The 15,222-nt window shown below is 39.4% G+C and overlaps 1 protein-coding gene across 1 annotated transcript; it reads right to left on the bottom strand.

Moving 5' to 3' along the window:
* Positions 1 to 2,214: 2,214 nt before the first annotated feature.
* On the bottom strand, positions 2,215 to 14,782 carry LOC140237581 (translin-like). The gene is given in 7 exon segments (XM_072317516.1): positions 2,215 to 6,875; positions 7,801 to 7,880; positions 9,846 to 9,961; positions 10,472 to 10,535; positions 10,538 to 10,567; positions 11,211 to 11,304; positions 14,634 to 14,782. Coding segments are annotated over 7 exon segments (717 nt in total). The 5' UTR covers positions 14,706 to 14,782; the 3' UTR covers positions 2,215 to 6,614.
* Between the last annotated feature and the right edge of the window lie 440 nt (positions 14,783 to 15,222).

Here is a 15,222-nt window from a genome sequence, read left to right as displayed (position 1 = left end):
ATAAACAAATCAAATCAACCAATACACGACATGTACGCATGTGTAAAAATGACTGTACATGTATGTCAATTTTCCTTCTAAATTTCAATTCACTTTCCTCAGATTTGACATACAATTGTATACATGACAGTAGGTTGAATGTATGATTTAATCTAAACCTGGTTTTCAGGTGCCATGGAAGTTGCTGTTTTTAGATAAATATGATCAACTATGTACACAAAGGTGAATTACTACATGTAACACAAATCAAGAATTACATATTGTACATACTAAGTTATCATCAGTGGCCAGGATGTGTCTACCACTATGGCAGCCAAGGTGCAGATATTTTAAACTGGCCATTACATATATTCAGCAGATATGTTGGAAATTAGATCTTTTAGAAAAAATGGAAGAATTTAATCAAAAACAATGAGCAGTTTCATGTAACAATCGGACATGAAATACATTGTAACAGAGTTCTGGGATCACAAAGTTTCATAGGTTCTTGTTTTTTTTTTGTGTGTGTGTGTGTGTTTTTTGTGTGTTTTTATGCCTCCGCCACGAAGTGGTGCCGGAGGCATTATGTTTTCGGGTTGTCCGTCCGTCCGTACGTCCGTACGTCTGTACGTACGTCCGTACGTCCGTCCGTACGTCCGTACGTCCGCTTTCGTTTACGCGATAACTTGAGTAATATTTACTGAAATTTTACCAAACTTGGTCCAAGTATGAAGTATGATGGGGCAATTATTTAATTAGATTTTGGGTGAAATCGGCTAAAGGTCAAAGGTCAAAGGTCAAGGTCAAATCATGAAATTGTATCCGTTTACGCGATAACTCAAGACTGGATGGAGCAAATTTCACCAAACTTTGTTGGAGGATGATGTATGATGGGACAATTACGTGATTAGTTTTTCAGTGAAATCGGACAGAGGTCAAAGGTCAAAGATCAAGGTCAAATCCTAAAATATATCTGTTTACGTGATAACTCAAAACTGGATGAAGCAGCTTTCACCAAACTTGGTCCAAGGATGATGTATGATGGGACAATTAGTTGAGTAGATTTTAGTGACATTGGCAAGAGGTCAAAGGTCAAAAGGTCAAGGTCAAATGCTACAAATGTTGCAATTTCCCCCATATATGCAATGCCCAAAGGTATTTTCTTGAAACTTGGTGTGGACATGTACTACCGCGTAAAGATTCTCCAGAGAGAGTTTCATGTCATAAGGTCAAAGGTCAAAAGGTCAAAGGTTAGGTGAAAATGTTGCAATATCACTTTTCTTGCAAATGGTTCAATGTATCTTCGTGGAACTTGGTACATATGCATGTACTGTCTGGCAGGGATTATCTAGGGAATTTAGGGGTCATGGGTCAATAGTCAGGGGTCAAAGGTCAAGGTCAACTCCTCAAAATTTTACTATTTCCCTCATATACTAGTATATGCAATGCTCGCATTATTAGTTTCAAAACTTAATACATGCATTACCTAATGGAGATTCTCCGGGAAATTTCCAGCCAGAAGGTCAAAGGTCAAAGGTTAAGGGTCAAAGGCCAGGTTTCAATTCCCCCCCCAAAAAAAAAAAAAAAAAAAAAAAAATCTATTTTGTACCGTCATCACACTCTTTCTTCGTACCTTGGAAATTACTCAATGCATAAACTTCCTCAAAATTCCCCAAATATGTGTACCTGCACTCTTAGGAAATTATAGCAAACCCAGTTCAAGACATTTCTGACAAATCTGTCATTTCAATATTTTGCCAGTTGTGTGAAACTGTCATGGATCACACAGAGCTACCAAGTCTCACGCATTGTGAGTGAGACTCAAGCATTTAGGGTCCGTCTCACGATCTCACGCATGACCCCCATTTTTCTCACGCATTGGGAGCACAGTTAAAAGTGAGAGTTGCAATTGAAGGCATATTTCCCTTTTGTCTTTCAAAATAAGTAAAAAATAGTCACTTAAGTATGCACCAGCTTGCACCATTAAGAGCTAAAAATTGAAAAAGCTCCCTACCGTGGGTGGGTGGACACCTCCCTCCCCTCGCTCAGCAACTATACAACTATACAACTAGCTCGCAACTATACAACCCATCCCCCTAAAAGTCGTAGGTAGGATTTAGCACAACAAAAAATGCTATCTATGGTGCAGTTCTTTCTCTTTCATGTCAAAATGGATAAGCGGAAGAACATACAGGTGTGTAGCTGGTATACATATACATTAGTTGGAGACTTGAGAGGCCACGCATAACATCACCTCACTTGATTTGTGTAATACTTTGCCACTAACATTGATGTTTTGTTTTTGTTCTGTTTTTTAAGTAAAATAAAATAAAGAATGTGAAACTCTGAAATTAGCAATCTTCCTCATTTCAAGTTCAAATTGAAAAAAAAAAAAACTGCTACCCATTCTGTTTGAGCTTTAATATTCTACTAAATACAACTTTAACATGGCATGAGATTGCTATTTAGGAACTTCCATACAAGTATTTTTTATCTTTTTTCTCTTTCTCCATCTGCAGCATTTATTTTCTTCTTCTTTCATTCTACATACACATTTTGGCCCAAAAGGATCATTTACCTGTCAAGTTCTGTCTTAACGCGATACTCGGGACTACGTTTTCTTTAGGACAAAATATCATAAACTGGATGCCAATACATAGCTGTACCACGACAGACTGTTGCTACACATTCAGCCTCACCTGGAGGTGACAAAATGTTCCTGTCATGTCCTTCTAATGAGCCGTTTATGAATTCCTGAAATCCATATATGGAAGTGGAAGCAGCCACCACCCTTGGCAAAGAATCGATCACACCATCTCCTACAACCACTGCCTACAAAGTTGGCAGATAGTGCTTTGTACTGTGGGCTGAAGAGGGTAAACTTGAGCCCCCAATACAGTGCAGACATCGCGCAGCAAGTGTTGCCAATCTGCTTCTTGTGCATGTGATGAGTATGTGCAACATGTTTTGGTAAAAGATGTGGGCCTAGTTATGATTCCTTGTGGCATGCATTGGAAAGTAAGTGGTAACCCCCACCTTTCCTGTCAATCTCAATGTGATAAAGCAAGGTAAACGACTGTTTTACTGATAAATCCTTATAGTTTTGAACAAACCAAATCACATTGAATACTCCCAATGAGCTTGATTTACCGATCATGTTGTCCCTTAAAGGTAGGGAATCCCATTTGCATGCCTCAAATGAAGAGTTGTACAAATACAGTGGTATGTTGAAGAGAGTATCATTTTAGAAACTCCCATAAAGTATTGAAAGTGGAAGGTAACATTTAGTACATCTTTATTGACCGTTAGATTTTGAATTGATTTTTTTTTTTCGGGGCTCACCATAAATTCCAGTACATTACTAGGCTACCTTTGCGGACCCATGCACTGCATGTGTGTCCATCATGTATATTTTGTGAAGAAAGTTCATCAAAACTTACAAACATTTCTATATACATTCTTGCCACACACTCTATATGTTATTACATCAGCTCTTATACTTTTAGATTTGTGTTTATAGATAAAAAATACAGAAGACTGCAACAAAAAGGCTTAAGTGTGGCTGACACACAGAACTACTGAGTACAATGTAGTTGAGTTTTGTGCATTATTCAAATTGTAGATAACTGTTGACTTCCAAATTTCTCAGCAGTGGCCTAAACAAGTCCCCTGAGGTTCATATTTAATGTTTTGCTGCATTTTGGGAGGTCTGTAAAAGGTATCCCCTACCTTTAAACATGCATGTCAAAATACATGTATCTGTACCATGGGAAATCTTGCATTCATCAAATCTTGTATTTGTGTTGGGTTACAACAGGATTTGCCTGTACATTGATAACACTACAAACAATTGCACATCACATATGCATAAGATGTAGGCGACTCCAACATGGGTCATATCATTCCATTCATCAAGCCTTCCTTGTGCTTTCAGCCATGATTAAGACAAATTTTATTCATGAATACAATAAAAAGAGTGTCTCAATTACATAAAAAAACATCAAAGGAAGTATTGGGTTTTTGTTTTAGTTTTATTGGAAAAAAACATCAAAGGAAGTATTGGGTTTTTGTTTTAGTTTTATTGGAAAAAAACAACATGTAAACTGTAGGCATATCCACTACAGTGGATTGATCTCACTTTCACATACATTTGGGACACAATATATATCAGGTTTATGGATGCCGACTCCAATATACTGTATACGCTATATATTTCGCGAGGGTTTTATTTTCGCGAATTTCGCGAGTCGTGAGCTATTCGCGAAATTAACAACACGCGAAAACATTACCTTCCAAAATGAATCCCTTGCCTTGATGATTTCAGTACTAGTATACCATGTCACGGCTTTCCGAACAGACCATACTGGCTAAGCTTGTTTACGTACATATAGCACGTCCACGTCTACTTACAAATACTGTAGAGAGCCAATCCATTATCGCAAGGGGACCACTCGTCACAAATCTAGCGCAATGGACTTAACCACTTCAAAAATGTTGAATTCTAACTTACTAGTTCGGAGAGTTTGGTAAGTTTTTTTTTTTTTCATGCAGTGTGTAACTAGTATCATTCTTATTGGCTAGTAAGTTGAAAATTCACACTTTCTTTGCCACTTCATATTTTCTCTGGTCCCCCAATCGCGAATTTAACCACTCGCGAAAATGTGTGACAGTGGCAATTCGCGAAAATTTATGTATGCGAAAATTATAGTGTATACAGTAGAATAGAATAAGATTGACCCTTGACCCCTAGCAGCCTGCACAGCCCCCACCCTACAAAACTTTCTGTGGCCCCTGAGCTGTAACAAGCACTCCATGATCACATACAAGTGGGCTTATTTTACTTGATGTCGAACTCGTGGGCTTTATTTACTCAGTGTCAAACTTGTGGGCGGTATGACTTGTGAGCTGTATGACTCGTGGGCTGTACAACTTATGAGCTGTACGAGTATAATGACTCGTGGGCTGTATGACTTGAGAGCTGTATGACTCGTGGGCTGTATGACTTGTGAGCTGTATGACCTGTGGGCTGTATAACAAAAAGTACAGTGGGAACATCGTAACAAGCTTCTTGGGACCACTCAAATTTCCTTGTTACAGTCAACCTTGCAGAAGTCGAATAATTGCCTAAGTCAATTTTTTTTCAAGTCCTCTTCTCTTTATATTCTATTGATTCTCATCCCTCATTAAGTCGAATTTTCTCTAATTCAGAGGTAGGTCTTCAGTCCAAATAGATTCAACTTAGGCAAGGTTGACTGTATGTCAGAATGAAGACAAAAGAATAAAAGGAACAGGATGTGCAAAATTACCTCATTATACACTGTACCAGGTATCTCCCTATATCAGATCTCATTAAAATAAGGTTCCACTGCACAGTCCGCCCTCAATTATATATCCCTTGATGAACCGGATCTCTCTGTTATCCGGACATCTACCGGCTGACATTTTGTTTTTGTTTTCATGTATTTTTAGTGCCATATCTCATTCAAAACAAACACACATCCAACCACTATCATGCAAATACACTACAGGAAATATTCAAATCATTACAGTGGACTGTCACTTAATCCCGCTACAACGCTGTAGCTGAAAGATTAGCATGAAGATCGAGTGTTTACAGACCTACCAGAGAGTGAAATAGACCCACAGAAATGGGCATAAAACAACACTTTGCTTTCAAAGCAGAGATTGTACAGATTTATAGTTACCGCCAGTATTTGAGACATCTTTATTAGCACTGTTATTGTAAATATGGATAGCTGCTAGGCATCAAGAGAGCAATAGATTGGTAATAACATGTGTGTACCCCCAGCATGATATCCGAGTGCAGTATTTCTCTCTTATCCAACCAAATTGCTTATCTGGATGCCCGCCGGTCCCAACATGGTCGATTAATCGAGGTCGAACTGTATTACACAAAATTATTATTTCTCACAAGTCCTGCTTCCTCATGATACAAACCTAAGGTGCTCTAAATCCAGAAACACAAACACCTCCACCAATTTCAGGAAGTATAAAGGATAGGTTGTTCCATGTTGTAGTCACATATGGAAGATGGGGGGGGGGGGGGGGCTGTCTTTATGGAAATTTGCTTACAGATTGCTGTCACAAGTATGTACCCGTTCTCGTTTATAAAACAATAGCTTATGATGCTGAAACACATGATGAAAAAATACACTCGGCAGTTTGGCCTTTACATTCACCATCAATATGAAAAGAGATCTGTATTGATCAACATTTTGAATATCAGAGCATGCTATACACATCATAAGGAATAGAACTATGATCTCATATGCACATCAAGTCTATTGAGATGAAACCATGCTTTTTCTTTTATCTGTTTCAGAACTCAAGTTACATACTCTCTTGTGTGAATTGTATGTTGAGTTCCAAAAAGAAGTTCTAGATCTCTTTCTGGCAGCTGAAGATACACACTGTCAGGTCCTATGTATCTAATACCTGCGCAGTTACCCATAATCCTCTGTCCACAAAAACAAAGAGCATGTCTCTGCTCTCAGCATGGAAAAGAATGTCCTTCCTTTTCAATCCTGTGCCGTTTTCTCTAAGGCCTCACTCAATATACAGCTGTCCTTGCTGACAGGAGCTCATACAGACTCCGCACCTATCACCAGTCACTGTCAGTCCTTTGCCTGCACTGTTGAATCCGCAGTCGACTTAGTGGACTCCGCCTCTCTCGGCCGCAGTCCCCTGATGGAGATGTCGTAGACCACCTCCTCCACTTTCTTGATGTCGTACTTGAGTCCATCGAAACGCTTTCGCAACGAGTCATTCTTCAGGTTGAGTAGCCGGAAGCCAGTGTTCAGCTCACCCATGAAAGTAGCAATGTGAATCGGTCGGCTGTAGTCCCCCGCCGTCACGCTGTTCACTGCCAATCTGGACTGGTGTCATAAAAGTGGGTGGTAGCTCTCAATTAGAATAAATGCACAAACACATAAAGAAACACAAGGCAGTGAATACCTACTAGATCAGCTATTCATGCAACCATAATCATAAAAATTGTTGATATGCTGAAACATATATTTAATAATCAATGGTATGGAAAATGATAAGGCAATGACTTACACATATTGGCCCGAATTCACGAAGGTGGTACAAATGAAACCATAATATAAACCATGGACAAAAACCATAGAGCGCCAAGCGTCGCATGGAATATTTCCTTACGAAATCAGTCATTTCGTCGATGAAACAATTATTTTGTGACGAAATGACAACATTTTGTAACTAAATGAACATTTCGTCCACGAAATGATAATTTCATTAACGAAACGGTCATTTTTGTCGACGAAATCACCAATTTCGTTACGAAATATTCCGTGCGACACTTGGCGCTCCATGGTTTTTGTCCATGGTTTAAACCATGGTTTCATTTGTACCGCCTTCGTGAATTCAGGCCATTAGGTTTATGCAAATAGTCAGTCATACAGATATCAAAATTAGCTCTCATTTTCCATGCTCGATACATGATTAAGTGATATGGATATTGTGGAATCTATTTTTTGTCACACAAGTGTGTGACATATGTGAATAGGATAGGAAAACTTTCTCACAAATCTCACTCACTGTGTACCTGCTTTCCCTGTTTGCCACATTTTAACAATGCAGTACACATGCACTATTTCCATAAGCACTATTTCCATATCTTCAAAAGATCTTGAAACTTCCCAGTTCTATGTGATACTTGCCACTTCTTCACTGATATATTATCAAGGATATATGAAGGTGAAATTATGCTTTGTCTACAACTCAAAGCCAACAACAAACAAGCAATTGATGTGTGAACAGAGAAACAGTGTGCATTACCAGTTCATTCCCTAATGACAGGAGACCATGCAGAAAATCTTCTAAGTCCACATGAAACCCAGCATCCCTTGTGACAGCAACTAAAAACACAAAATGCAATATATCATGGAAAGACATATCATGAATTCCCACGATACTTCACTTTGAAAATGTACTTACATACACTTTATCATCATACAGCCAAATTGATAATTTTTTTTTAAGATTAAACAGAAAGGCTCATTGACTCTCTGAAAGGCCGACAAAACTTTGTTCCTGGATATTTCTGGTGCAATTTTTCCATCTTTGTTGAGCAGAGACTGAACATCAGAGCCCATTCTGAACTCGGAGACACATTAGGGAGCTTTAGATTTTGACGCGCGGACGTTTGAGACGAGGAGTGCGCTTGATGTTCTCCTCTCCCCTGCGTCGTGTAGAAAAGTAGCTTTAGATTACGCTGGGACGCAACGTATAAAGAATAAAATCGCGCCCCCATATGACAGGTGCATGAAGTAGCTCTCTACGTTGCAAACTGTGCGGACGTAAAAATAGCCCAGTACGCGTGGTAAAAAACTCAGGCGACGCAAGCTAAAAATAGATCGACTTGACGCGCGCTTCTGTGCACGCTCAGAACATGTTTTTTCCCTCTGAATGTCCGTGCGTCTAAAATCTAAAGCTCCCTATTAACCTGTCGAGGACGAGTCCCGCGTACACTCGGGCAAGTGTCTATGGAAAATGCGTGTTTTAGCAAAATCAGTCTGTCCTACACGAGTTAAGACAGATCTGATCCTCGTTTCTGTCAGGTCAGTAGCTGCAAGAGCATGTTTCTAATGGTCCAAGGTGAGAGACAGCACTGGTACTGCTGGTGTTGGTATCCAGAAATTTGTGATTGGACTGAGAGCAGTGCAAATCTTGTAACCTGGTCAAGGAAAGAGCGTCACTGACAACCTTGGTCAGCAGTCCTACACACATCATTACTTAGTCTGACTTCTGTTCATCTCGACAAGTGTCAGTGCAGAATTAGAACTGCAAACACAATCCCATATAACTATGTGGATAGCCTCTATAACAAATGGAAATGTGATACGTCAGCACATAGCAATTTCCTACTCAATAGTGCACTTCATAGTTGCTTTCAGTCAATGATTGCATTTTTGAATTTCCTTTCCAAAGAGGACTGATCATCTGGGACAACCAGCCAGAGACACTCACACAATTACTCAATTGCACATCTATTGGTCTAGAACCATAAGAAAAGGTGGTACATGTATATGCTGCGCAGCCACAACAAAGTGATAAAGAATCTTCATACAATCACTTGTAAGGTATATATATATTTTTAAAAAAAGAAATACAGGGTTGTACCTGTACTGATTTTCCCCGAGTTCAATGTGAGAGAAGAGGGTCTAACACATTCTAGAAGCGTATCCAAGGCCTCGGTGAATCAACTACTGCCTGTTAAAGGACAAGTTCGCCTTCATAGACATGTGGGTTGAGTGAATGCAGCAATAATAGTAGAGCACACCAGTGAGAGTTTGAGGAAAATCTGACAATCCGTTCAAAGTTATGAATTTTTGAAGTTTCTGCTCAGTCACGGCTGGATGAGAAGACTACTATAGCTTGTGATGTCACATGAGTACAACGATATAAAGAAAGTATAAAGAAAATTCAACATATTTTCACTTTTCTCGCATAACAAAAGAACACTCGACTTCTCTCTTTCAGAAGGCAAGAGGAATAATATTTCCCTTAACATACGTCAGTAACGAGTCAAAGAAATGTGCACTTTATTAAAAAAACAAAGTTTTGTGAAATTCTCTTTTCATTTTCCTTATACCGTTGTACGCATGTGACATCATACACTGTATTAGTCTCCTCATTCAGCAGTGATTGCGCAGATGCTTTAAAACTTCATAACTTCTGAACGGATTGTCAGATTTTCCCCAAACTTTCACTGATGTGTTCTACTAATATTGTTGCACTCACTCAATCCTTATGTATATAAAGGTGGACTTGTCCTTTAAGGTTGAACCCAAATCCTAAAGAGTAGGCAGTCATTATCTTACCACCCATGAGTTCTGTTACTTCTTCTCTGGATGCCAGTCTCTCCGTCTCGAGGTATATGACCAGGGAGGCAAGGAATGCCAGCCTTTGAGTCACAAATCTCCAGTGATCATGGAATCTGGTGGGAGCATAGCATAACAACATCCACACATTATACTGTAATAATGGTAAGCACTTGGGAACCAAAGGAACCAAGGATGTGTTCAGAGCAATTGCACTACAACCCTTTTGCCTTTCAACTATCAGCATGGAATAGGTCAACAGAGTTTGTTGAAGAAACTAGTAGGATAATGTCAAACATATCTGTTTAATTATCAGTGCCATATCAATTGTTACTATCAAAAGGGTAAGATGACTAAGTTTCACTGATTGAAGACTTCTTCGTAGAGTTTAATCAATTTGCCACCGAGGTTGACAGGGGGTACCGGGTAGCTTTTATATTATAGCAAGGTATAGCAATAGCATCATCTTGAAGGTAATTGGTCAGTGCTAAAGCGGTTCTAGGCGCCTTATCTTTGCATTCAGGCTCTCAAATTAGGTGATATTACAAACATCATTTCAAACATCAAACATTTCTGGCATCTAGCAGATACATCTAGCAGATGAGTATTTTGGTGATGTGGCTTACCTGTAATACTCCTCTATCCTGAACTTGGAGGCAAGTTGTGCATACTGTAGTTTGACAGTGCCAACAACTCCCTGCTCCTCCTACACAGCTGAGAAACTGTAATTAAGAATGATAAATACTTCTGCCAATCATTTATCATATTCAGACTTGGCAATCATAACAAATGGTGCCAAGAACCATGTTCATAACAGTTGGACAATTATTAATCTTATATCCTGTCAAAATACTCAAAAAAAAAAAATCTAGTTGATATTCACATTTGAATTATTCTTCAGTTGCTATGTAAGTTTGACAATTTACTGCAATTGTGCTAAAATCTCAAAAAATGAAATATATTGTAATATACATTGATTGCCATTAAAATATTTGTTTTTCTATTTAGTACACTAATCATGTAGACAAGAATGGCGGAGTTGCATATCGAACAAAAAGACAAATGAGATTAAAGGGATGGTATGGTATTGGTGGAGATGAGGATTGGGCTTTTAACTTTTTGTGAGATACCAAGAAACCACTCATGAAATAGCACAAGCATACCATTCTAAGAAGAATTCAAACTTTATTTGATGAAAATCAGTTTTGGAATGGCTGAGACATCAAAAAAAAAAAAAAAAAAAAGGTTTATTTATCTCACCAAAAATATTAGAAACATGAAGTTATGTCTTAACCAAAACTATACGATCCCTTTAAGCAAGTGTAAGTCATAGCCTTTCCCTATCACACAGTGATCACATCATACCTTCTTTGATTCCATTTTCTTGGTGCACAGCTTGGAGTACTGTCATAACTTCTCTTGCTGTCTGCTCCAGGTCACGAACCTTTGTGCGAATCTCCTGCAGAGAAAACAAACATATTGTTTTCAAGAACAAATTGAACATGAATAGAAGTCAAGTTATTTCAAGCCAATCCACCTTTTCCGAACAGTCTAATTAATCAAAGAGAGATTGGGATGGGAATGGATGGGTCTACTAGTACTAGTCACAGTCTAAATAAAAAATTTGAGGAAACACTTCCTTGAATGTCCTTACCCCCCCCCCCCCCCCTCAATATCAACTTCGCCATACCACCAAGCTGCATACCACTCTACACTACCCTACCATATGCACAGATGGGTATGCATAGGCCTATACCATACATTTGGCCAGGTTTGGGGACAACATGCTTCTGCTTATACAATGTATACAAAAGCCATCAAGGGTAGCCTAGGGTTTATTGAAAATCATATCGTTCTACCCATGTGACATACAATTGCCATGAGGCATATAATCTACACTACTGCAGCGTAGTATTCTTCTCATCCAGCAGTGTGCGCAGATACATGTACTACTAGATATTCTAGATTCTAGATCTAGTATCATTTTTTTAAAATCACATTACTTCATAAACTTTTGAACGCACTATGTTAGTGTCCAATTTTCCCCAAACTTTCACTGATGACAGTTCTAACTTCTACTAACATTATTATTAATACTGCATTCACTTAATCCATAATATACAAATATACTTTGCCTTCTCTCTCCACACACACTCCTTGCCATAGAACCACTCATAATTGAAAGATTGATTCAAATGACCACCAATCGATCAATGAACAGGCTCAGACCTACTAGCATCAATGGATTAAAGTAAAGTAAAGTACAATTGTAAGTAAGCTAAGAGAGTTTCTTGTAAAAATTTGATGGGTAGAGGCGAGTCCAAACGAACTATTCACTGATGGGCGCAGCCCCAAAGGGAACAGCTCTTTTGGGAGGCACTGAGGCCTATAGTTTGAAGAAGAAACTCGAAATTAGGCAAAGTATATTTGTTTTATATTTTGGATCAAAATTCAAACAAAAGAAGGGGAAATGGCAAAACAAGAAGTCATATGGTGGATGTTGCGATGTTGCGAAGGGATACTACATTGACCATGAGAAGTATGCAGCAGCGCATGATGTAAGAACTGCTTTTTAGAATTTACTTTGGTAAATGTTACATTTCGGCTAACTGCGATCAGCATGCGCACACATCACATGTGCACAAATTTCAAATCCATTGACTGGATAAGATGTCTGTGTGGCGCATGCGCTGGCCGTCAATTCAGTGTAGCTCTCCCAGGTTCCTCTCGACCGAGTCACACGAAGTCATCAATTCTAACAGAAAGGGACTATTGGCAGAACCAAACGTTGCACGAAACCCGTTGTCAATACTTCAACTTCACTAGTAAGTCTTCAAATTGAAGAAATTTTCGATTTTAAGTTGGGTATTTGTCCGCGATACTACCCTGTCATGATCCTGAATGCTACAGTCCGCAGCCCCATTACGCTATGCGTATGGGGATGCTGGTCGCAGTTTACATTTCGGCGTGACACATGGTGCGAAGCAATGCGTAATGTCAGAATTGTTTTTATATGACGTACGTCACAACTGTTTTGTTAGAAATTGATACATTTCACAGAGAGACGGTACGAGCAGTACCGGTACCATATGCAATATGTCAAAACTGCTTTGAGACGTCACAATTGTTTTAATAGAAATTGTAAGATTTCTACATGCATTTTACAGATTGACAGTACAAAGCTGCGCACAATTTCAGAATTGCTTTGTGACATCATTTTGCAAATAGTATAGTTCTAACGCGTTAGACATCTAGAGGCACCTACTGTACTGTATACCACACGCGTGTGTCTTTACCATCCAGCCACACGAATGTGGTTGTAGCCATGGCCCGAGTCGCTGGATACAGCCACACTCGTGTGTAATGTACATGTACATAGGGATACAATGTACACACACGGTACCGGAGAAGATGATCGCCGTGCGTGCATGTCAAACACGTAAACGCCACACAATCAGCTTGCTCACAAAGTGATGAAAGTAACCTCATTTTCATACCTTTTAATATTGTTATTTTACAAATACATTTTCGCTCCATTCTCATCTTGTTTGCTTGATATAATGGGTTCAGAATTAATAGCAAAGTTACAACTGTCGCTAAATTGGGGGACTTTGGATTGACATCGCTTAATTGCTGGTGGTGTGCTAGCGATCGCTCAGTGCAGCTGTAGCCTAGCCAGCGCAGTTGTGCCGCCCGCCCGCCTGCCCCAGGAGGGACCCGGACTCGCGCGCCGGCTGCCTTGTGTAGATCATGGATGCGCGATTTGCGAGTACCCGAACGAACGAAGGCGAAGTCTCAATAACGACACGATGTATCAAATCAAATGTAACTTTAAATTTACTTATCAAATCAAGAAAATGAGAATAAAGTTAAAAATGAAAACAAAAAAAAAGTAAATTTGTCTAGATGGTGTGATAGTATTAAATGGGATTAATCTAGGAGGCAGGTTCATGTCATTGCTTTGAAGTGGTGCATATATATACTCTATAAATCGGTCTACAATTTAAATGCTCTGGATACGTCCCATCTGCAATCAAGTCCACTGGAAAACAGCAGGACGACAAGGCAACAACAGTCTATTTTCTTCAGAAAGTTCAAAACATCTAAAGATTGTTATAAGTATTCTTTATTCCCGAGAACCTGTGCTGAATGGAATCTCCTTCCACCGGATATCAGAGAAGCTCCTAGTCTAAACTCATTCTAACGGAAGTTACACTTATTTGACTTGGGGAAAATTATCCAAAAGCACATTACAAAATATAACACTCCGCTCACTCGACCACGCCTGCACGTTTATAATCCCTGATGTGGAGTTTGTGCAGTATCTCACCAGATCCAGAACCAGATGATCGCGTGTTGATGTGGCCGGACACACACATTCCCGCTACGCGTTTGTGGATAATTATGTACATAGTACAGTAGAGTACACACGAGTGTGGCTGTATCCAGCAACTAGGGCCATGGCTACAACCACACTCGTGTGGCTGGATGGTAAAGACACACGCGTGTGGTTGTATACACTGCCATTTGCAAACAGAAGTGACATCATTTGCGAATAGATGTTTCTAGTACATGATGGAGTGTCAAATTTCTGACATAGCTGAAAATACCTATAATACTCTAATCACGTGAAGTTCTTTCATCAACCAATTACCAGAAGGATACATTTTTTTTTCCCAGTTAGGCCTATGATTAAATGTTGACTTGTCCTAGAATGTCAATAGGACCTACCGGTAGTTTCTACTAGACTCTAGATTCCCATTTCTTATAAAATTATTTAGGGCCTACCTCTCGAGTGTCTTGCTCCTGTGCAAGATGCTGATTAAATTCTTCGAAATTCTTGGTAATTGCAGGATCCATGCTTGCAAAGACTAATTCACCACCATCCAAACACAGTTGCAGTGATACAAAACCAAAGAGGTTTTTGGACAGGATATTGTCGAGTGCTACAGTGTACACTAACATACAAGCGGCGCTGATACTGTGATGCAGCGCAGCGCTGGCGAATGCGGTGTATAGTGCAGTGCACGTGTGTAAAAGGGAACCGTCGTAATCTCGCCCACTCAGCAGACTAGGCCCATGGCGCATTACTTATCGAACCTCACCCACATCACATCACATCACACATAACATCAGTCTGATCAAGGAGGTACGGTATCTCCTTGGTCTGATACGGAAGTAGAGGGACTGGTCCTGGAGTATTCCGGTCTCAACATGATAGAATTAACTTTAACTTCGTTGCTTTATGTGCGTTGAGGAGCAGAGGTTTTGAATTTCTCCCTCGCTCCAATGTCTTTCCAACAATTTTTTGAAATTATTAATTGAGGAACTTGCTTCAACAACACTATATTAAAAAGGAGGCAATCTGTTCCAGTCG

Source organism: Diadema setosum, chromosome 14 (assembly GCF_964275005.1).
Source record: "Diadema setosum chromosome 14, eeDiaSeto1, whole genome shotgun sequence".
NCBI classification, from domain to species: domain Eukaryota; kingdom Metazoa; phylum Echinodermata; class Echinoidea; order Diadematoida; family Diadematidae; genus Diadema; species Diadema setosum.
The sequence above is the reverse complement of the archived record's forward strand: the minus strand, read 5'-3'. Positions and strand labels throughout refer to the sequence as shown.